We start from the raw sequence: 23,524 nt of genomic DNA, 5'->3' as shown, positions 1-23,524 counted from the left end.
TTTTCTTTCATGTTAAGTTCTAGCAGTAGTCAGGAAGTGGAGCAGAGACCGAAGAATCAGTAAAACTTGGAAGTGGTTTGTTAGGAAGTAGCTGGTGTGGAAATCCATTGCCTGTAGTATTTGTTATGATCTCATTGGTTCCTTGTGCTTTTCTGTCTCTGTTACCATTTTACGGTTCTGTTTTAAGCCACTGTGGTGGACAGCAGGTGACTTTTCGCAACAACAGACTTGCTTCTTTCATTCATAGAGGGATGAGTTTTGTTATGTGTGTTGAAGAGTACACAGCTGGATGGGGAGAAAATGCGATCTTCAGAGATCTGTTTTTAAGTTCCAAGCAAAATTACAAAGTTTTGCAGACTGGAGCTTACTTTTCCTTTTTTTTTTTTTTTTAATGAGCAAATTAAATCATCTATACATGAGCTACTTGTTTAGTAACAAGGAATAAGAATAAGTAAAATGAAGAAGTAAACAAACCAAGTCTGTATTTTGGGTAGGCTGTTTGAATTAAAAGCTTGAACTTGTGGCTAACAGTCTTGGATGGGTATGTTAACATCTGTGTATTTTTACTTGGAAAAGGGGGTGAATTCAAGGTACTAATATGGTGTGTCTGATTGAGTTGAAGGGCAAACTTCAGTTGGATTTTGCTGGAAAAGAGGTTAAAATTGAGTGAAAGTCGACCACTTCTCTGTTTTCAGGCCAAACAGTAGTGTTAAAACAGCCAGAAGATGATAACCAGTTTCTAGCTTTCTGTGTTTTATTGTTAACGTATTCCTAGACTAATTGTTGGGGTTTTTTTCTCTTAACTGTGCACCATAAAGTATTATTTAGAGTCCGTTAAATTCTAAAATATCGACATGTGATGTGGACTTTTTTTTATTATTTTGTACAGTCAAAAGGAAAAAAGACACAAGCACATCACGAAGCTCCAACAGAACAGGCAAAGCCAAGATGCCCTAACACATACAGACTAGAGCCACGTACTAAAGTTCAGGATTGTTTAGTAAGAGACAAAGCTCAAGCGATACTAACGGTATAGTATTTTTTAAATTAATTGTCTCATTGCAAAAGTAGCTTGTCTTGCAAAGTATTTATGGAACAGTGTAATCTGCATAAACTTAAACATCTGCATAAATCTCTGCAGTCTTTGAGTTTTGGCACATGAGAGTAATGTGAATGTACTCTGTTTTGCAAAGTGCAGAAGAGCCTCTGCAAGGTCATTGCTGAGCATGTGCTGTTTAGTTGGAGCCGAAGCTTCCTAAACTCTTGCATTTTTTTAAATCAAATTGAGCTACAGCACAGTTCAAAGTACCATAATCTGCAAAATACCCAGTTAGGGAAAGATCATGACATCAGATTTGTGGACTTCTATTAATTCCGCTAATATCACATGACCTGCATAAAATTACTTGGTATCCTTGACAGTCAGACTGCTACATACATAAATTAAGCAAAAATGAAAGAGAACAATCTGTTGAGATAATCCAAAGCTGTTAGTGGTATTTTGAACAGTTATAACCAGATCTTTTTAATTCTGCTGTCTGGAAGACTTGTCTTAGATATTTGGTACAGATATTTGTAGCACTATTTTCCAGTGAACTGAGCCCAAATGATGGAGAAGAATACACTCCTGATTGTTAAATGGAGGTTGGCTGGGCATGCGTGTCACCTTTAAAAAAACAGATAAAACATTTTAGAGTAAAAGTAGTGCATCCTTTGCTGTTTGAGATGATCGTCTGTACTGACTATTCAACTCATTAGTTCTTCTCATGTTCTTTTAAAGAAAATAATTGTAAAGGGTGTTTTTTGCAAAAGATGACTAGGATGAAAACTAAGATCTTCCAACATTGTTTTTGATAGAATAAACTACAAGAAGCCACATACGATGGAGCTTCTAGTCCCTTCCTGTGTGCTTCAATCTCAGAAGAAATATTAAAGGCTGTGAAGGAATTGGACTATGACCGTTATAAGTATGTGGTATCAGTGCTAATTGTGGAAAAGGCAAATCAGGCAATGATAGTAAGCAAACATATTATTCGTTACACCTTTTGAAAATTGGAAACAACTTTTAGAACTGTGTGTTATCTCCTAGGTGTTCTTTCACATTCAGCAGCTTAACTTGTTTGAGGTGGTACTGGAGCTTTTTTCTTTAAAGAAAGCTCCATACTTTCTTCATGGGTAGTAGTTTGCCAGGTGACAATTCAAGGTGCTGCTGTGACTCTGCCTAACTCTCTGAAGGCTGTTTTCTTCATGTATTCAATAAGTGGTAAACAGTGCCTACTGTACTTTCCTGTTAAACAGTTGTTTCCGCTGTGTGCTGTGCCAGTACAGTCGCTTGAGTTCAGTGAATTTTGTTTTTCTTTGTCCAGTGTACTTGGATCTCCATTTGGGTTGTCACATGCAGTGCAAAATTCTGTGCAGTTGTAATGCGGGGTGACATGGAACACAAGGGTGGCAAGGAAAGGGATGGTAACTGCAGCTGCCACCAGACATGCTCCTGGGGCTTCAAATTAACACCAGTCACCTGAACTTGGAACACCTAAAATAAAAGGATAGTGGATTTTGCTGTCTTGGTATATAAGTTTAGTATTCCAAGCTCCCATTGGCATTCAGAACGCTTTTATCTGTCTAACAGAGTGTCAAAGAACACTTCTACCTTGGAGTGTTCATCATCAGTTCTCAAAACCTGATTGAAACCAACCTGTGTTTAGTAAGTTACATGAAACAACTTTTGAGGGCTCAGCTTCAGTACCAAAGCCAGTTTGTGAGGTGCCTGCATCTACCTGCTTTTCTGGTGCCGTCTCACAGTATGCTGCCTCTTAAGCAGTGCTTTCTTTAACTGAGGAGCTGTAGGTGCAAACAGATTAGTGAAGTGGTCCAAGCTAACTTTTTTCTCACAATGAATATGTTTATTCCAGCAATCAATGCACACAGTTTAGCTTTGAAAGCAATTCTAACAAAAAGGCTGAGAGCCCAATAAATGGTCACGAGTAGACTGGAGTAAGCTGGAGGTGGAGGAGTGGGGGATGTGACTTCTTAGTTGTATATGTTCCCAAAACTAGTGTCCATTCACACAGACATTCTATTGCTTTTGAAGGGGTGCTCTTACAGTAGGTTAAAGTGTAATAAGTGAACGCAAAAGAGAATTGGAGGTTTGGTGTTGAGATTTTTGGAGCTGTTGAGGTGGGAGCTTTACTGTGAAGCAAGAAGATGTATTTAAAATCAAATAGGAATTGTTAATTTTGTTCAACTTTTGCATTTTGTTAACTGTTGTAACTCTCCTAATATGATTAGATTAGCATTTAGATAATGCTCTGTGTTCTTTAAAAAAAAATAGTAAAACTGCTGTATATAGGTTCACTAATACCTTTTTCTCTTTTATCCCTTTAGGTTGCCAGCAGATGCCTGTGGGATGATCAAAGAGACACTTGGGTTTCAGCTAAATGTGAAACTGATACATTTATTGCACTGGCTTTGGTAATGGCTTGTTATACTGACTAAAACTCTGAAAGTCACAGCTGGATTCATGCATCACAGTACATGGTATACTTGAAATTTTTCAAAACAATATTATTTTAGTATTAATTTTTTGTCCTATTGCTGTTGGCACATTCAAACTGACATACAGTTGTGATAATTTTGCTCAGTTTTGCTCTATTTAAAAAAAAAAAAAACCAAAAAAATGCTTTGGAAGTGTTTATGTTTGAGTACATATGGGCTTCATCTGTTGTAATGCTTTGCTGTGGAAGTGGAAGAAGCTGGTGTAAGGCCAAACATTGCAAAATTTTGAATGTTGCTTGTCTGTTGGGTGCCTAGGACTGTTAACCAATGCTTACGTGCAGTTGCAGGTACCAGTTTTCTTAAAAGCACGCTTTTTATAAGAAAAAGCAGTGTTCATTTTTCATTTTCATAGTTGTATCTATGATAAAGTGCTATTTTGCCTAGAAACTTGGCTGGGAAGGAAGCTGTGTTTTGCAGTCCTAGGAACTTGTGCAAATTTCCAGTCGTTTGCCTTGAATGAAGTGAAAGTTCAGTTATTAGGTTCCCCAGGTCTTAAGCTTTGGTTAAGTATTGCTTAGGGTCTGGTTGGTGGAGAAGAACTGAATTGAGTGAATTAGGTCACTTTGGTCTAGGGGCTTCTGGTGGCAGTGGCAGGAGGACGACGGGGTCAACTACGAGGCTACTGAGAGTTGGTCTGTAATTGGCAAGGGCAGCAGTGATTGTATTTTTTAAAATGAGACTCCAGCAGATCTGTGAAGCGTATAGACATCAGCTTTTGGATCTGCTGTGTGTGGAAACCGAGCGCTGGTGCCTTTGCCACGTCCGTTTTATTGTTGGGAGCTGAAGAAAAACGCGGAGGGGGCACCGGTGTTTCCTAACGCCCTGTGGCCAGCTTGGGTCTGAACGCGTTTGGAACCGCGGCCGGGCAAGCCTCGAAGGGCGGTGAGCAGCCCGGGCCGTGGGTGGGCGCACACGCGTGACGGGGGGAGCCCCCGGCCGGGGGCGGTGCCGGAGCTGGGGCGCGGCCGTGCGCTTTGTTCGCCGGCGCGGGGGCCGTGCGCGCCCACGGGGCCCGGCTGCGTGCGGGCGGGCGCGCGCGCCTTCCCGGGCCCGCGGGACGAGGGTCGTTCCCGTGGCGGGTAGGGAGGGCTGCGCCTCAGCTCCGCCCGCCCGTACCGGCGGGACCGGCACCGGGAGGCGGCGCGGCCCGGCGCGCAGCCGGCTCGGCGCGACCGCGCAGCGGCGGGGAGCGGCCGCACGCGCCCTCCCTCCGTCGCAGGGGCGAGCGCGCTCGTGGCGGCTCCTCCGAGTGCGCCCCCCGCCCCCCGAACCCCCCTCCTGCGGGGGCTGATGGTTCACAAACGTAGCTCGTCCCCGGCTGACGTTCCCGGAGACGGGAGCCTGCCGGCGGAGCGGAGCAGCCCGGCCCTGCTGGGTGCCAGCTCCCGCGCTCGGCGCTGACCACCCCGCCGGGGCGATGCTGCCCCTCCGTCCCGCGCTGCTGCCCAAGCGCTACCGCGGCGGCTCGGCTCCGCGCTCGCGGCCGGGCCGCGCGGCCGCCCGAGCGGCAGCGGCGGGAGGAGGAGAAGGGCGCGGCAGCGGCGGCGGCGGCAGCACCGGCGGCGACGGGTCCCCCGCGCTGGTCCCGCGGGGCGGCGCCGGGTCGGTGCGGGTGCCGGTCCGGCGGCGCGGGCCGGGGTCGCCGCGGGCTGCCCGGAGGGGGGCGGAGCAGGAGCCACCGCGCCCGTGCGCGCGCTGGCCGGTAGGGGCCGCTGCCGCTCCCCGCAGGGCGCGGGGGGGCGGGGCCGGCGGGCGCGGCGCGAGGCCCGGTCGCGCGGCGGCGGCGGCGGCGTCGCTCCTGTTGGCCCAGCCGGCGGCGGCCATGGCGGCCGTGCTGTCCCCGCGCCTCTGCGACAGCGACCCGGCCACGCCCGGCGCGCAGTCCCTCAAGGTGAGAGCGGGTGGCGGCGGCCGCGGAGCTGCGGCGCAACAGCCGCCTCGGCGGGAGGCCTCGCGCGGCCCCCGCGCCTGGGCGCCGTGACCCGCGCCTCCCACCCGACCCGCCCGCCCCGGGCTCACCTCACTCCCGCCGGGGGCGCCGGGCGACGGCGGGCGGCCTCCCGCGCCCTGGGCCGAACTTTCAGCGCGCGTCTGGGGCTGAGCGCCCGGGGCGGTCTTCTTCCCAAAAGTCCGTCGGCGTCTTCCCGGGGGCGGCGCGGCAGCTGAGTCCCCACCGCGGCAGCGCCGCAGCCGGGAAAGTTTGGGTCTGGCCGCGGGCAGTTCCGCGTTGGCCCTGCCGGCTGCTCCCGGGCACCGCGGGCACTTGTGGCGCCAAGGACTCCCGGCACAGATCGGCAGTCGCTCTTTGAAACACGGCTTGGGTAGTTCAGGCTTCTCGATCGCTTAATAAAGGAGCGTTACGTCGATCTTACAATAATAGACGTCCCAGAAGTTTGTAACGTCACCATGTTTCGTAAGGACTAACAGGCTTTTTACAGAAACATGCGTTTTCAGCGAGAAAGGGGCTTTTTTTGGCAATGTTTGACTTTTCATATAAAGAAAGTCACAGAGCTATCCTTTTTTTTTTTTTTTTTTTTGAACAGTAAGGGTGGTTGAGCAGCAATGTGCCTTTAAGATTGCAGATGTTTTTGCTTCTTACACGAAGTTGTCTGCAACAAACTGAATTTATGTGATTGAATTTCGTGAAATTTTAAGCAAATAAGGAAGCAAAGATGCAAATGGAGGACACTGATCTCTCTATGTTATGGATACTCATACTTTGTAACAGTACCAGATTTAATAAATGAAAAATTACAAAGGAAAAAAGGGAAAACGAGAAACTGATACCAGGCATTTCACCAAACTGTCAGGTTGGAAGTCTCTTGGAAGTTTTGATATACCAGAGGGTTGCTTTGGCCCTGTTCTGGTTTCTGTCTAGCAGTTAAAATGATTTGGAGTGGATTAATGTTCTTGAGGGAAGTAGAGATGAGCTACTGATGAGACAGCTGTGCCACAAAATACTCCTGCAATATTGTTTTGATTGGGGGCTGCTGCTTTGTTTTTCTGAATTTATACAAGGTATTCTCAGCAATACTAGGAAGTGGCATTACTGGTAATGTGAGTGGAGATGCTGCATACCACTTTTTTTTAAGAATGACTGTACTAAGAAAACACAGTTTCATTAAGTTTTGCTTTTTAATTTTTATTACTGCATGAAAGATGTTCTTTTTGCCCCTTAAAGAGGAAGAAAAATATTTGTAAAAAATTGTGCAAACAAGAAATAAGCCAAAATTCCAGGAGACAAATGCTTTTTGCCTATGGCCTGTCTTGATTATAACATTTCACAAATGTTGCATAATAAAAGTAATGTATTCTTATTTCCTGGAACATTTTAAAGTTGCTATTTCAAGTCATATGTGAAGTAAAACATACTAGAATGAAAGACATTAGCAAAGGTAGACCTAATAAACATTGTTGTCATTATTAAATAAGTAAGTATCGTTGAGGTTGATCCATTTATTCCTGACAAGTTAATTCCTCTTGCTTAAACTTTTCACAGACTTTAGAAAATTGATTCTTTCACACTGCTCCACTTTAGAGATTCAATTACTTAAAGAACTGTTTCATTCCTGACTCTACTACTGGTTACAGTAGGCAATTCACTCAAAGATTTCTGCTTTCTGTATCTCAGTTATGATCAGACAGAGTTGGTCACTAAATGCTTTGAGATTGTTGATGGTGTGAGTAGGAGTTGCATAGCATTACTGGACAACAAAGCAGTGAAAAACAACATCAGTAGAGTCACTGTCTTCTAGATTTTACAGACAGAACTCTTTGTTTTGCATAGGTCTTTTTTTCCTCTTCACCCTTTATTCCCTTTCATTATACTGATCACTTGAAATCTGGATAGTGACGCTGTAAGTTAACTTCTGAATGTTCCTTGGAATAGCTTTGTTCTCTTCTGTATCTGTTGTAATACAAAGTTGGGGTTTTTCTTCCAAATATTTTTTCATCTCAAGAGACGAGTCTTTGCTACTTGCTGTTATGATACTTTTTGTAAACTGTATACTGTTCCTTTTGTTCTAACTGTATGCCCATAAACTCCTGTGTTGCTTTTGTAATATTTTCCCTGATTTTATAAGCATCAGCTCTCAGCAAGGATTTGGTGGTTTTCTTCTGCACTTGCTTTTGGTTTGGAGTGTTAGTCTAATCAAGTGCCAGAGGTAGTTTACATCAGGAATTATGAATTTGGTGGCCAGACCTACAGCTCTGTCTGTTCAGAGCTCTACCTACGCCACAGGTGAGAAGCCACCCAATTCTCCTGGGCTACTATGCATCAGGCAGGTAGTTTATAACAAAGAATAGTTTGTTATGTAGACTGTGCTGTGAGTTGTTTGTTACAACAGTCATAGAATGGCTTAGCAGTTTGAGTATATTTAAATTGTGGATTGCCTTGTGCTTTACATACCTTCAGAGTAGTCTGATTTTTAAAATATTTATTTTCATTTTAGGATGACACAGAAGAAAATTCCAATGATGGCAGCCAGCCATCCAAAAGACGGCGTATGGGCTCAGGGGACAGTTCTCGGAGCTGTGAAACTTCCAGTCAAGACCTTGGGTAATACCATTTTTTACGATTCCCACTTTTTATTGCAAGTCTGAATTTATTGTTCAGTATGCTTAAGTATTAGCTGTTTTTTCTTTACTTCCCTTTTCTTCATACATCTTTCTGAATTGAGGTGATGTCCTATAAATAGCTAGATGTCTATTGCTCCCAGCATATTTTAAAGTATTTTATTTTAAAAGGCCACAAACAGTGCTGCATCTGATTTACAATCAGAAGCACAGTTTACCTGTTTTTAAAACACTGCATACCTGAATGAATTTTGACACTGTAGTAGTTGCTTTTCCTGGTGTCCTCTCCATTATGATGGATATCACTTTCTTCAGGTTCTGTCCCTTAGCATGTTGATAAATGGTGATTTAGAAAAATATAAGTGAAGTTGGGTATAACAGTGTGACTTTTGAAACGGGTTCACAGGATGCTGTGTCCTAAACTGCTTGTCCAAATTTGTAGTTACTGTTCATTGATATATAAATAGGAATTACTGAATTTCTAGAGATGTAAGCATTCTTCTTAAGTATTGTTGTGATTTGTTCTAACATTGTTCTGATGCTTAGGTATAGTTATTTTCCTGCTGAAAATTTGATAGAATACAAATGGCCACCCGATGAAACAGGAGAATACTATATGCTTCAGGAGCAAGTTAGTGAATATTTGGGTGTGACTTCTTTTAAAAGAAAATATCCAGGTATTTATTTTTAAATAAAGTTTTTCTTCTAAAAGCTTGTGTCTGTAAACAGTTTGGATGTAGTGTGTGCTTCTTTGGTTATAGGATGAGCTAACTGCTTAAAAAAAGACCCAGCAAAAGCAGATCTGGATTATACTTGTACTTTGTATTTTCATTACTGGCATATTAAAAATGTATCCAGTGGTTTTTGAAGTAATGCAAGACTTCATGGTATTGCCACTGAAAATTTGCAAACAAGTCTGATTGGGGGTTAGATTAGCAAGAACCTTTTAAAAATTGATGTCAATTCTATTTTTAAGTGATTTGTTGGTCATTTCTTACTATATAACTGTACCTTTCTATTCTGTTTCCTGAATTATGGCAACACTCCTACACTGTGGAAAAATTTAAAAAAACATGTTTGTGGAGGTTCTAGTATTTGAGCCTTCATTATTCAGAATTGTTGAATCTGATTCTTTTGTTGGGGAATTTATTTTTAAAAGTCATGGTAAAAGAAAAAGGACTGTACTTTCAGTACTTGGTAAAAATTTCTGCATTTGAACTTGTACATCAGGTTTCTTTAGTTTTTCTGTAAATTGTAACTATAGGCAGGGTCTTGACCTACTACAGGTCAAGAAAATTTACCGTGTTCCTACATTGTTTATTAAAATTAGTTTATAAAGTGGTCATGTTCCTTGGAATAATAGTATAATACAGACTCTAGGTTCCTGGAAACAAACTTGTTGTGAAGTATTCTTACACTATTCATGGGGGAGTTTCAGTTACTGCACACATTTTTATTTCTCTTTTTTGTTTTCTTTGGAGATTTAGAAAGGCGAGATTTATCTCACAAGGAGAAACTCTACCTCAGAGAACTAAATGTTATCACAGAGACTCAGTGCACACTAGGTAAGAAAACAAATTGTTAGACTCCTTATTACAGTAGAAAAAGTATGGCATGCTGAAAAAGTGGGTTCAGTTTGCTAGAGAAGAATTGCATCCCTCTTAACTGACAGTATAAATTCTGAAATTAGCACTGGTTTATTATTAACTTGGTAAATTGGCCATGATGTATCAATATTCCATATTTATTATTAACAAATATGTTTTGGATCTTTTCTAATTACTTAGAGGGGATTTTGCTATATTGTAAATTAACTTCTAGAACCTTTTTCTTTTAGAAAAGAGACCACCATAATTGTGTGGTGTCATATAAATACGTTATGTATATATGTATATATATATGTAGGTGGTGGTATATATTACACATATATATGTACATGGTGTCTTTATATACATTAGTCTTACTTTCCTGCATTGCACTGGAGCTCAGGAAACATCAGTGTATCTTAAATGGTTCAGCTTCTATGTTAGAAATTCGAGGAGTGTATATTAAGGCACTTGAATGTAGTTGAAATGGATTGATGTAATTGCTGAGGCTTATATTGAAAGAGTTTTCTTCTTACTCTGCTGCTATACGTGACTTGGACATGTTAGAGTTTAAATGATGCTGCCACCATTTTTTTTCTGTGTATCATGAGTCTGTCATCTTATATGCTACCAATCTTTAGTATACCACCTTTATTTCTTGCCTGCCAGCTCTCTATTTTTTTTAACTTAGCTATCGGTAAGAGAACCATATCTTAATTTTTATTAATAGAAGTAAAATGTTACATTTTGCCCGTTATATCCAATAGAGATATGTGCTGAGTTAGCTACCCCTGTTTATAAAATTATAGTTATAATCAGTTGTAGTGTATAAGTCATTCCATGCTGTTGTCCATGTTTGGAGTTTAGTTGTGTTGGAACCTTCACAGGAGGAGTTCTGCATTGTAGCTGCAAACTGAGGCATTCTGACTTCTGAACTTGAAATGCTTTAATTGGGAGTCAGGAGTCTGTGTGCAGTTTGCTGCTCTGAATTGCTCTCATAGTGATTCTTCCTTGATTTGTATAGAGACGTTATGTAAACCTCATAATTTCAGTAATGGTTCTGCAGGGTAATGAAACTTCACTAGCATTGGAAACTGAAACTAACAGTACAGGAGGTCCCATCTAGAACAAAGGTTCTGCTTCACCAGTGCGTTTAAGTAGGTGGTTGGGTCAATGTGAAAGGGTCTGTAGCTGTAAGTAATGACACAAGCCTTGGGTACGAGCAAACTCCTAATAAACCTTGAAAGCTGAATGGCAAAAGTTCATGGCTGCTTGAGAAAGGGAAGCATTGTGCACAGCAGGTTGTTGTCTTTAGCTGCTCAAAAACTTGAGTTGTTCATTGTGGGATATAAATAACCTACAGTTACTTTTGCCAGATAGCATCATTATTGGTTTTATTTATTTTAGGTCTGACAGCTTTGCGTAGTGATGAAGTAATTGATCTTATGATTAAAGAATACCCTGCCAAACATGCTGAATATTCTGTTATACTGCAAGAGAAAGAACGACAGCGAATAACTGATCATTATAAAGAGTATTCTGTAAGTAGTTATCATTCAAGTGAACCAAATCTGTAACATGAGTGTGAGAAAAAGCTCTTCTCAAACTGATAGTGAAATGTATGCGAATTAATATATTTGTTTTTATTCCAGCAAATGCAGCAGCAGAACACACAGAAAGTAGAAGCCAGTAAAGTTCCAGAATATATTAAAAAAGCTGCCAAGAAAGCTGCAGAATTCAACAGCAATTTAAATCGAGAGCGGATGGAAGAAAGAAGAGCCTATTTTGATTTACAGACACACGTAGGCACATTTAAATTGCTTACCTAGTGAAGTTGGGTTTGGTACCATTTTAGCTATTTTCCAGAGGGGTTGATCATTGTTTCATTCATATAGGGACTTACAGCTTTGATGTTAAATGGGTAATTCTGCTAAAATAACGATCTCAAATATATTTAATCTGCAAACTTTTTAAACTTGAAAATACCTGTCTTCAGAAGCTCTGAAAATTTCAGTGTTATTTTGTTATCATGTCTTTATTCTGATAGTAGTAGCATAAGACTAAGGGGGTTGTTGATTCACATAAATGGCTAATTCTTCTTTTGAATACCTCAAAAATTTTGCCTGACTGTATCTGAAGTAGAAAAGAAAACTATTTATTACTTAAAAGTGTGCTGCCTGTCAATATTATGCCCTTGTTTTTTGTTAGGTGTTACATTATTTTTGTATTGCATATGTTACATGCCTCTGCTTGATTAAAAAAAATTATCTTGCATTTTGAAGCAATATTGTTCTGCTTCTATAAAGGCAGTAAAGCAAAAATTTTCTCTGCAAATTGTTACATGGCAGACAATTATGGAAAGTTTTCGTTTTCCTGGTATTGTCCCATGTTGGAGACAAGATAGTGGATAATTACTTCTCTTTCCTTCTGAGAGAAGGAAGGCTTATGTGTAAGCTTCTTCTTTTCATATATTTATATTATTAATGGGGTTTTTTTGTAGTACAGTCTGGTTTCAGAATTTGATGGATGTGTTCTTTCTACTCTAAAGCAATATCGACCAATAATGATAACACACGCTAAAGATGCCACTCACAATGGTTAATGTTTGCTGTTTCAATTGCTAGGTTTTAATTTCAAAATTATTTTTCGTAGTATACCGTTTAAAGTGGTCTTACCTAATCTTTGTTCAGTTCACTAGATGCTTAATGATTGGCTTAATCCATGATACTGTTTTGTGAGTGGGATCTCCTAATGGTTTTAATGAATTGAGTTTTTCATGGTAGCTGTTCCAATTCAGTAAAACTGGCAAGTTAAAAAATGTTGGGGGAATAGTTGGTGAGGAAGGCTCAACAGTTTGTATGTGAAACAAAAATGTCATTGTTGTATATTAAACAATGCAGATTATCCAGGTGCCTCAAGGGAAATACAAAATCTTGCCTACAGAGAGAACAAAGGTTAGTCCTTACCCAGTGGCTCTCATACCCGGCCAGTTCCAGGAGTACTACAAAAGGTATTTTGAAAGCGTTTCAACTGCCAATTCTGTTGCACTGATCTCTTTTGTCTACATGTAACAGGTGGAAAACATTGCAGTGTCTTTGCTGTAAGGTTTCAAATTAATTCTATGTTTGAGACACTTGCCAGTCTTCAAAGATGCATAGTGTGACAGCTTGTGTCAACAACACAGTACTGACTGCAAGAGCACTGCCTCTGCTGGTGTATTGCAGTGCCTGAGATTTGTCCTGCTCAGGTGTTTACCATGGTAAAAAGAGGCATTGATTTCAGTCCTGCCACCGTCCTTTTTTACTTATCTGTCTCTGCATGTGTGCTAAAATTAATGTTTCTGTATCAAAGTGTTGTAATGCTGGCTTGGGATCATGTGTTTTCTGTGTGACAGTCTGCTGTTCTATTTTGAATTTTTAGAAACTCTTTAAAAAAAATTTGATTGGTCTTGTGGGCTAAGTTTGGTGTTGGATTTGTAAAGAGAAAGTGCAGAATGGATCTTTGCATTTAATGAAAAACATGTTACTTGACGGTTGACATAAATTTAAGATTTTACCAGTGGCATGCTACCGTTGAACAAATCTGTACGGATTTGAAGATTTTGCTGAAGTCTTTCTGTTGTACAGTAGAGATGGTATTCATGCTATGTGTGCTTGGTTTTCTTTAGAGAAGCTCTTCGTCTGCATGTGCCTTGCTCCTTCTAGTGTGTGTTCATCCAGCCCACCCCAAATTTGCATGTTACAGGACGTTCCTGAAGGACTTTAATTTTATTAAATTAATTGAATTAAAATTACTACGTATTATGTTTATTTTGCAAGTGAACTGCAAGTGAAGCTGCTTTTCCATCTCAGTGAAGGACATAACCTTTCAAAATATGCAGCAAGACAGTATCCTGTTCCTTACAATGCTTGTCCTCAGCAGTAAGAGGACTTTTGTTTCTTAGTCCTTAAAGTAAAAAAGAAAAAGGGTAGATTATGCATGTTAAGCTGTATCTGGCTATAAGCAGTAGGATTAGATCTTTACATCCTTCTGAAGTTATATTTTCATATGCATTGTTTTGTTCTCAATAATCAGCTATACAGCTGTATTCTTTACTTTGCTTTGGACATGTTTGTGTGCCCTGGGTTAGAATTGTACACCTTATGGGGCACTGTACATTCATAAACAAAGTATATGGTCTGTTGGGCACAGTAACATGGATTGGTTAAAACTTTGCAAATACTCTCTCCTGTGTTCCATGAATATCTGCTCTACAAAGAAGACAAGTACTATACATGGGATCCTATTGGGAGGAGAAATTAGTATGTTTCCTTTGTTTTCGGAACTGCATGTTTTTATGTGCCTTCCTGAAAAAAAGGAGACTCTTTCTCAGTGAAGTTCCTGTATACTGTGTGACTTAATGCTTATGCATAAAGTACACATGAATGAATGAATTTTATTTATTTAACTTCAGATACTCTCCAGATGAGCTTCGTTACTTGCCATTAAACACAGCTCTTTATGAACCTCCTTTGGATCCAGAGCTGCCAGCATTGGACAGTGATGGAGATTCAGATGATGCAGAGGAAGGGCGAGGTGATGAAAAACGGAAAACCAAAGGCAATTCGGTGAGATAAATTGAAAGTATTCTTGAACAAAAAAATCCTTTCCTTCACTTTTGTTAGTTTAACTAGTTTCTTTGTAGAATCTTCTAACATTTGCAAAATGAAGGGAAGACCATTTTAAGTACTTCTGTTTATTTCATAACATTGCTCTCCAGCTTTCTGTTTTGGTCCATTTTCAAAGTAAATTGAACAAATATTTGAAATTTCAGGCCTTTTTTCTTTTTTTTGTTTGTTCTGTTTTGTTTAAAGAAATTTTCAAGGAACTTCCCAGTGCAGCTTTTCATTATGCCCTTTTTCCAAAGGGAAGTTGCTGGCATTTCTGAGGAGAATGAACATTGTAGTTCAGGTCACAGTATATTTTGCTGTTTGAAGTCCCACAGAATCTGTCCCCAAAGCAAAGGTGTTGATAACCTCATAACTTTTTGTGATGTGGAAGCAGCAAGTACTCAGTATAGAAACAGTTATTTCATTCCAATTTAAAAAGAAGGTAAAAAGCACTAGTGCTTTTGCTTTACAATACATATTTTAAAAGATACTTATGTTCTCTCCACTTAACACAAATACAAAATTAACTGTTAGCGGAAACTTAAGGGAAACTTTCACATATGTACCTTGATAGTGTTTTAAATGCTTGAGAGCTAGCTGAGTTTCAAATTAGCTGAGTACAACTGAACCATTGGTGTATTGGTGCAGTTTGTATGTTGGTGACAATCTCTTTCCAGAAGTTTAACCCTAACTTTAACAGCAGTGGAATGTCACAGTGCATTTAGCAATTTCTAGTGTGATTGATGAACCTGTTTGACAATGGGTATATACAATTCTAAATTTTGGCATGTAAATATTCATCTTATTTGAATTTCGTAAGCTACTTCTAGGTGAAGAAGAATGGAAGAGGTCAGCTTGTAGGTTAACAAAAGGAAAGACAGGTGTTTAATATACTGTTTCTGCTTGCAATTGTTTGAGAAGAAGAAATCATATAAACACAACATGCTAAATGTCAACTCAAATTTTTGATTTAATCACACTCCAGCTTTTTTACAGTTGGTCAGTTGGTCTTTAACCATTTTTTCCCAGTTTCCTTTTCCACTGACTTCCATTCTCATTAGTGGTAAAGAAAAGTAACTGGACCAAGCAGACTATCCTTTGATTTTTACAGAGGCTCAGAAATCTTTTTTTTGTGGCAGAATGCAGAAGGAAAAATATCCCTGAGTTTGAAAAGTGTAGAGAAGTATGGAAAATTGATAATCAGATTCTTGTGAAGTGGTTTTGGCTTATGGGAGCAGGGGTTCTTAGCTAGTTAGTCATGGAGGGGGGCCTATAGTTCAAAAAAAACTTAGAGGTGAGACATTGTCTGATTTGGGCTACCTGCCATTTGTCAGATCTCCCTGGTGAGTCCCATGATATGCTTTATACCTTTTCCTTTTTCACCCCCCCCAACCCTCCCCACACTGTTGGAGTTGGTAGCAGTTTTCTTCTCTGTAGTGTTTTAGTGGGGCTATCCTAAATAACCCTTCCCCTAAAATAATGGTGAAACATACCATTTCTTGTTGCCACATAGTTTAATCTGATTAGCTTTTGTGTTACACTCCTCCATTTGCCCTGTGTCTGTTTTATCTCTTTTGATTTTATTTTATCTCTTTTGATTTTAGGATCTGGGGCACAGGCTGATTACTACTGTGTTTTTACAGAGTGTTACTGTAGGGCACCATTGTTATTTGGCCTCTTGGTTTTTATTGTAATAAACGTTAGTAATCACACTGCTTCCTTCTGGAGCTTTTTGGAAGCCTTTATTAACACTTTTCTGAGAAAAGTCTTGTGCTGCTGCTCTTAATTATGCTTACATTGATCTCTCCCCCTCTTTGAACCTCTTCCCATCTTTCTTGCCTCCTCATTCGTCAAAAAAAAACCCAGCTTGTAACTGCAAAATAAATTCTGTTGTTTGGTTCTATATTAAATATGGATGCCTGTTTTGCCATTGATAGCATTCTTCTGCTGCAGTCCAAATTAAATATTTATATTGCTCCTGGTGAAAATAGTAGATGAAGGTGGCAGAAAAAAACCTTCACATGTTTAATTCAAGGCAGTGTTTGTACACTTTAAATACATGAGAAGGGCACTTTTAATTTTTTATTGGCCCTATACGATGTAAACAGCATCTTGCATTTAGTGGATTTCTTTCTGGCTTCTAATGGAAAATGGTTCAAAGAATTACACTGTTGTGCTCCCCACACTGGTACTAAGACCAACTGGAAGACATGACTGCTGTTGCTGACACCAGTCTCTCAAACCAGAAAAAAAACATATTAAGAATGTTGTGAACAAAGGTGTTCTAGATGTGATAAACCCCATGCTTTTGCAGAAGGAATGATGTATCCTTCTCTTACCTTAGCTGGCTCTAAGGGGCATAGGAAAGACTTGTCTGTCTATCCAAAAAATAAAAAAATATAGCTATGGTATTTTTATTATAGGACAATTCGTCTGGCAATGTATCTGAAGGTGATTGCGCCACAGACAACCAGGAGGATTCTTTTCAGGGAAGACAAAAAACAAGAGACAAAAGTGCTACTCCAAGAAAAGATGGTTCCAAACGTTCTGTGTTACCCAAATCAGTTCCTGGGTACAAGGTAGAAGAAAAAAGCCCCTGACTGAATTTTACTCACCAGCTTCTCCCTGAAGTATTTGGTTTTTTCAATAATGTGGAACTTCTGCTTGCTGTACTTCACTAGCTGTTCTCCTGTTGTGTGCTCCATCTGTTTGCTTCCTTATTTCCTTTTTGCTTATATTTCATGTGGGGCTTTTCTTTACCCTAGCTGTACAGTGGCCTCCTATTGTGTTAACTTCTTAGATTCATAGGCAGTAACGCTAGAAAAATCCATGGGGATTTATCATTGGAACTCAACATCTTTCTGTCTGCTTTAACATAGCAATCAGAAGTATGTGCCAGTTTGAAACTAGCATTCTCTATTTGTTACTTTTTTTCTATTTCGTATGGCAGCATATCAAGAGACCAGTGCTGTAAAGTGCAGCTGGATAGCTAAACATATTATTATGACATTGATTTTAAATACAGCCTTTTATCCTATGATGTTACAATGTATAGGAAGGAAGGCAAAAAGCTTACTACAGCTGTATAGGCAATCGTATGTAACCCCTGTAACAGTATATGGAAAATAGCCTTTTATGTAGTTCATACTATGTAGTAACATTTGTGGGCAATATGCTTTTATCTAAACTAGAACGTTGGTGAGGATGTTAAGACATTTCAGCTATCAAGCAGTGATTGCCAAACTTAAGACCCAAATCTTCAGTATTCCTGTATAATAATTTCAAAAATTATGATAAAAATACTTTTCAGAAGATGTGGGTTTTGACATCATTGTTTATGTGTTACTATTCTGCATACTGAGAGAGGATCTGACTAAACTGTAACACATTAAAAGCATGTAATTGTCTAGACCTGTTCCACTGAGAGGAATGTGAATTTTCCGTTGACTTACATTGGAGCAGGAATGACCCATAAAGAGGGAAAACACTAAGTTAAGGTAGGGTTGAGTGTTTACCAGTCAGGAATGCTTATTTACAGTTACAGGACAAGAAACAGTTTTGTCAGTGACAAGTTTGTACATACTTAGAATCTGTCTCAGCAAAAGTGAGCTGTTGATGACTTGCATTTTATATTCATAAATATTTACTATCTGTATTTACCAAGTTAATAGTAAATAAACTATAACTTACAATAAGAAGCTAATTTCCAGCAAGAATTGGACAGCTTTGATAAATTTCCTCTACATACAGTATCTGTACAAGTTCATAACAGACAGCAAGCTGCAGTTGCATTTTCTCTTTTCAGGAACTTAATAAGAAATGGGTGAACTGTGGATTGTGGTTTACCACATATATATATTTTTTTATATGTAACTTTGCAAGAAGTTGTGGACATAGAATGCATTTCAGTATTCCCATGAACATGAAATCCAAAGATGAAGGCTGAAATTTTGCTTTAGCTTTGTTTAACTTGACGTTAGGATTGTGTGCCACTGGTTTGCAGAAGTGTCACTTAGCTGTGAGATGCCCAAGTGTTTGATTAGTCCAATCTATTTAATGGCCTCATGAATGCATAGAGAGAGAACTGATGGAGCAGAACTTTCAGCAAAGTTTTGGACTTAAAATTGTAGAAGAGTAGTATACAGCACTGCATTTTGAAAATGGATTCCCATAGCAATTACTTATTGGTTCAAAATCACTGATCCTGTCAGTAACAAGGTCTTACTATAAACTTACAGTGCCACATCTTTGCAATGTCAGTATACCCTGTCTGCATCAACCATCAGGCTCTTGTTAAGTCAGGGGTGGTGATGATGTGTTGGGAGGGTGAGAGGATTGGCTTTCTTGTTTGTGGGAACATTTGAAAGCTTGCAATAAGCCAAATTACATGAGCTGTTTTAACTGGCGAGACAGAATGATTCTTGTTTGTGAGTCTATAAAAACACCAGATAACAATATACCTACCATATGTGCCTACATGTTAAGGCACTTTGAGCCGAAGGCTTAACTGATTCAAAATGTTTTCCCTGTGAAATCTTTATAAAACTTGTTCTATATTGTTCTTTAATATTGGACTATTTTTGTAGGACACTAATTTTTGGTTACATGTAGTTAAAATTGAAGGATAATTGCTATGGCATCAGCATATATATGTATAGTTATAGGCACGTTATGAGTATTACAGGATTCCATACATTTCCACTGAGTTATTTTCGAGTAAAAGAAATACTGTATTTTATATGGAGTCTTTTTTTATTGTCAGTTCTTTAACAAAGAACAATGAGCATGTGTTTTACATTTTGTCATGTTACAAGTAGCGAGTCTGTTGCTGCAGGACTGACTACTACAATTGCACACACAGGGTACTGTTAAAAGTACAGGAGATTTTTTTGCACGTAAAAATGAAATGTATTGAGTATCTTTATTTTGCAACACTTCTGGTTTGGGTCAATGTATATGAAAATGTAACGCTTTGCATTCAGAATAGGATGTTATAAAAATGGTGTAGTTGGAAAGCTTACTTTGAGAGCTGCAGCACAGCAGCATGGAAGTGAAAACCTACACAGCACAAAGTCATCATTTTGAGCTCCCATTCATTTTCTCTCCTATCTTAATCCCAGTAAGATGAGGAAGTAGAAAGCAAAATTTACTCCTAATGAGATGGGATATTGTGACTTCCCATTTGGAATTAACAGACATTTTTATAGCATTTCTAAAAGCCATTTGTGTTGGTAGAACTGAACTGGATTGAAATGTGAATAATCTTGATTTTCTTTTTTTTTTTTTTTCTAAAAATACTTCCATACTGTTGGAACTTCATTCTTCATAGGCTGTGATTCTCACCCCCCTTAAAATGCACGGTTTCTAATGAATACAGTTTAGTGAACTAAGACTAGATGGAAGCATTGTTAATAAATGCATCTATATCAATGAGAGTTATGTGTATCAGAGTGTGACCTGCACATACCTGTAACACTGGTGTGTGTCCAAAAGGCAGCTCACTTCGGCTGGAGTACTGGGGAGTGTGCTGTTGTATATTAAAGGCAGTAAAATACAAATATAAGCCAGAAGTCTGATTAGAAAAGTGCACTTGCTATTCTAGAAAAGATCAGTTTCTTAGATTAAAACACAATTAAAATAGCCTAAACAATGGAAGGGTAAATGCTGACACACTGACAAAGTTTAAGCATGTGCCACTTTTGTTGGGAGGAGCAGGGTATAAAGGTATACATGTAGGACACGTAGTATAGTTAACAGTAATTGAGTTCATGTGTGGTTTTGCTTCCATAATATTTATTATTTTGTAGCAATGTTTGTGTGTTAGACTTCTTTTACTGTTTTATTATATTTATGTATAAAACAGGTTGACTTTGCTTTTTTAAAATAAATAAGCAAAAAAATGTGTCTATGAATGCCTCTGTCATCTTTTGAAGGAAGTTACCTATAAACGTCTAGTGTGGTGTCTTGCTTTCTTGAATAAAATTCCTTAGACCAAACAATTTGAAGCAGGCTGTAGACATGTTTTGACATAAAAAGCAGATTGAAAACTTCAGAAAACTTGATGCAATGCAGCCTGATACTTTAAAAATGAATCAAGATATTAATTACCTTGCTAGGTGCTATCAAAAAGTGGCTGGGAAAATAAATGCACTTAAAGATAAGTTGTATTGCAAAAGATCTTTGTAATTATTTTTAAATATATATATATATACACACACACATATATATATTTGTGTTTTCACTTTTTAAATTTATTTTAGAAGTAAACCCCATTCTTCTCCCTGTGTGTCATCAGTAGTTGACTGGGATTTTTGCTTACTGACAAGCTGTTTAGGGGAGAATATGCCTTCAGTGCCCTCTCCTAGCTGGGTCTTTGCAGCAACGTTGTTTTTTAAAACTGGCACTAGTCAGTTTAACATCGGTGAGCACTACGTTAATTGTAGACTACATTTCTCACTAACTTCATTATGCAGCAGTTGAAGCTCAACAATGTAACTACTGCCATGTTTCTGAAATTTGGAATGCCTTATTTCTTCCTCAGGCCTCATCAGGATGAAACTGGTTTGTCTAATGAGTTGGGACACAGAATACATAGATGTTTCACATTTTAACAGCCTGCTATTTCTCTTATCCTTTAAATGGATCTCATGGACCCAGACACACTCCAGATGATCACTTAGAAAAATTACAAATGTAAATCTGTAGTTAAATGCAAGGCTCTGCTTATAGTGGTTATGACTGGATACAAAAAGGAATGGTAATAGAAATACAGCCTTGTACAGCATAGCTAACCAGATAAGTAGAAACTGAAGACAGATAGAAAAAGCAATGTATGCAAATAAAAAATTGTCTGTAATTTCCTTCATTAACAGGAAATCCACATAGTTCATAAAGTAATATTCTATATTGGAAGAATCTTCCTGACATTTTTCATTGTATGTCACATTTAGTTTACTGTGAGGAGAATGTTAGCTGATGAATTAATAGGAAGAGGCAAGTACATGCTTTTGATCCAATTGGATTTACATATAACTCACTGTGTATGACAAATGCAAAATTTTAGGTAGTTAAATCTACGATTTTTTTCAGTGCTGCTGCTTGTCAGTGATGGTCACATGTTTCAGGGTTCACACATCCTGACAGATAGTTTATTAATTTTAATAGTTAAGGAGATAGATGACATTTCCTGTTGAATCTGTAAATTCTTCTGGAATGAATTTATAGCCCTCTTCTACCCTTCCAGCCAAAGGTCATTCCAAATGCTATATGTGGAATTTGTCTGAAGGGTAAGGAGTCCAACAAGAAAGGAAAAGCTGAAGCTCTTATACATTGCTCCCAGTGTGACAACAGTGGTAAGTATCTACATACACTAAGTGGATTCCTAAGGGAATTTGACAGATATTTTTGTAGACATATTTAGTGGATACTATGTGTAGCAACAGTTCAGTTGCCTTTTCTGTCCTTTGTTAAGACCCCATCTCTCTCTCGTGTTCTCTGTACTCGCACACTCTGCACTGTAGGATCTCACCAGGAGGTGAGCTAAACTTCACGTTCGGTAAAAGCAAAGTCTAACTAATTTTAAATTTCATTTCAGGCATAAAAGTAATAACACTGGTTTTAATCTAGGCCACCCTTCTTGCCTTGATATGACCCCGGAGCTTGTTGCTATGATTAAGACTTACCCTTGGCAATGTATGGAGTGTAAAACGTGCATTATATGCGGGCAGCCTCACCATGAAGAAGAAATGATGTTCTGTGATGTATGTGACCGTGGTTATCACACTTTTTGTGTGGGGCTTGATGCTATCCCTTCAGGTAATAAAGAGTTACTTGTTCCCTTCCCACCTCCTCTGAGTCCTGGGCTCTCTCAGAATTAATACATGCATTGCTTTTGAAAGAATAGTTTAAAACAAGTGTGAAGGTAAGAGTAAGAAATACTGTAGGAAAGCATTCACGCTGTAGGACCTGATTTTTTTACTAAGCTTTATTTCTGTATATTTGGTTGTGCACAGTTAAACCTGGCAATTCCTGTGTAGGAAATATAACTGGCTTTTACACCATAATCCAAACAGGCTCGCTTAGAACTATTTCTTTTCCATATCCACAGAATACTGAGAATAATTAGCTCTTTTCCTTGAAGAAACCTGTAAAAGAAACTGTATTGCTGCATATTGCTAGAGTATAGCTTTCACATTAATTGTGCTTTCTAAATGAAATAGTTGTCTCAATTTAATATTTGTAAATACCTCTTTAAAATACCCCTTTCATTCCCTTTTTTATTCTTGTCAAACTGGAACAGAAGTACCTCCATGGCAGACAGGCAGCCTGTAGCTTTGAATTGCCAACTCATATCATCTGCCGAACTCAGGGCAGTAGAAAGAAAGTAACAGCTGGCACTGTTGCTTTACATGTAATCCTAAGTCCATTGTAAGTTCATGAATACATATTCAGTGGCAGTGACTATTCCCTGGACAGTACTTAAAACACGCTGTACTGCCCCATTTTGGGAAGCACTGGAGCTAGCTGTCACTTTAGTACTTTTGGTTCTGTGGCTGATTTCACTTGGAGGCTGACCTAAGAATGTAAACAAAATAGATTATATGTCTACAAAACTACAGAATTACCAAAGCAACCTTTGATCCCAGCTGTTGTAATATAAACAGTTAAATGCTTCCCCAGCTGCCATTCATTTCTGCTCTGGGTAACTTCACGACCTCACACTGTAGTCATTCACCTTAAATATGACCAGCAAACTCAAGCATCCTTTGTCAAGCTCTTACCTAATAACCACTGCCTTGGCAGTGCTGGCACTTCCTGAGGTCCATGAAGATTGGTGTAGCCAGTGGTTACACACAATGAGTCTGCAAGGGAGCGTGAATTGTATATGCTGCTTTATAGAAGAGACGCTCAATTTAAAGAAAAGCATTGGTTGTTCGCATTAAAAGGAACCACTGCAAATAGATAAGCACCTAACAGAATGGTGAAGGGCTGCTTAAATAGATGAGAGAGTAACAAACTTAGTTTCCCAATAATTGATAACTTTCTTTTCTTAGGTCGCTGGATTTGTGATTGTTGTGAGAAAGACCCTCCTGTACCCAGAAGAGGAGGAAGAAGGGGTAAAAACAGCAAGGAGGGTTAAAAAAGCCCTAAAAACTT

General features: G+C 39.2%; 3 protein-coding genes across 4 annotated transcripts in view; 2 read left to right on the top strand and 1 right to left on the bottom strand.

Annotated features, from left to right (window-relative positions):
• The window catches only part of DYNLT2 (dynein light chain Tctex-type 2), a gene marked incomplete at its 5' end in the record, with an annotated part of 5,355 nt that extends 1,773 nt beyond the window's left edge, over positions 1 to 3,582 (top strand). Inside the window, 3 exons of the mRNA XM_082276739.1 lie at positions 890 to 1,030; positions 1,858 to 2,016; positions 3,388 to 3,582. Coding sequence (XP_082132865.1) covers positions 890 to 1,030; positions 1,858 to 2,016; positions 3,388 to 3,498 — 411 coding nt within the window. The 3' untranslated portion in view covers positions 3,499 to 3,582. The remainder of the gene's footprint in view (positions 1 to 889; positions 1,031 to 1,857; positions 2,017 to 3,387) is intronic.
• ERMARD (ER membrane associated RNA degradation) overlaps positions 1 to 5,848 on the bottom strand; it is a 24,605-nt gene extending 18,757 nt beyond the window's left edge. The window contains exon 1 of the mRNA XM_082303328.1: positions 5,578 to 5,848. The gene's annotated coding sequence lies outside the window, so the exon portion shown is untranslated. The remainder of the gene's footprint in view (positions 1 to 5,577) is intronic.
• Positions 5,313 to 23,524, top strand: PHF10 (PHD finger protein 10). 2 transcript variants are annotated; one of them, XM_082303330.1, is made up of 12 exons: positions 5,313 to 5,449; positions 8,010 to 8,116; positions 8,680 to 8,810; positions 9,621 to 9,698; positions 11,127 to 11,260; positions 11,372 to 11,521; positions 12,620 to 12,729; positions 14,173 to 14,326; positions 16,792 to 16,947; positions 21,612 to 21,720; positions 21,995 to 22,183; positions 23,422 to 23,524. In XM_082303330.1, the coding sequence occupies exons 1-12, from the start codon at positions 5,381 to 5,383 to the stop codon at positions 23,505 to 23,507; spliced, it is 1,473 nt and encodes a 490-aa protein (XP_082159456.1). In that variant the 5' UTR covers positions 5,313 to 5,380; the 3' UTR covers positions 23,508 to 23,524. The 2 variants fall into 2 exon arrangements, with proteins under 2 accessions (XP_082159456.1, XP_082159455.1); XM_082303329.1 differs by having other exon boundaries at positions 9,615 to 9,698.

Source organism: Coloeus monedula (genome assembly GCF_965178545.1).
Source record: "Coloeus monedula genome assembly, chromosome: 2".
Lineage (NCBI taxonomy): Eukaryota > Metazoa > Chordata > Aves > Passeriformes > Corvidae > Coloeus > Coloeus monedula.
This window is presented reverse-complemented; position numbering and strand designations above follow the sequence as displayed.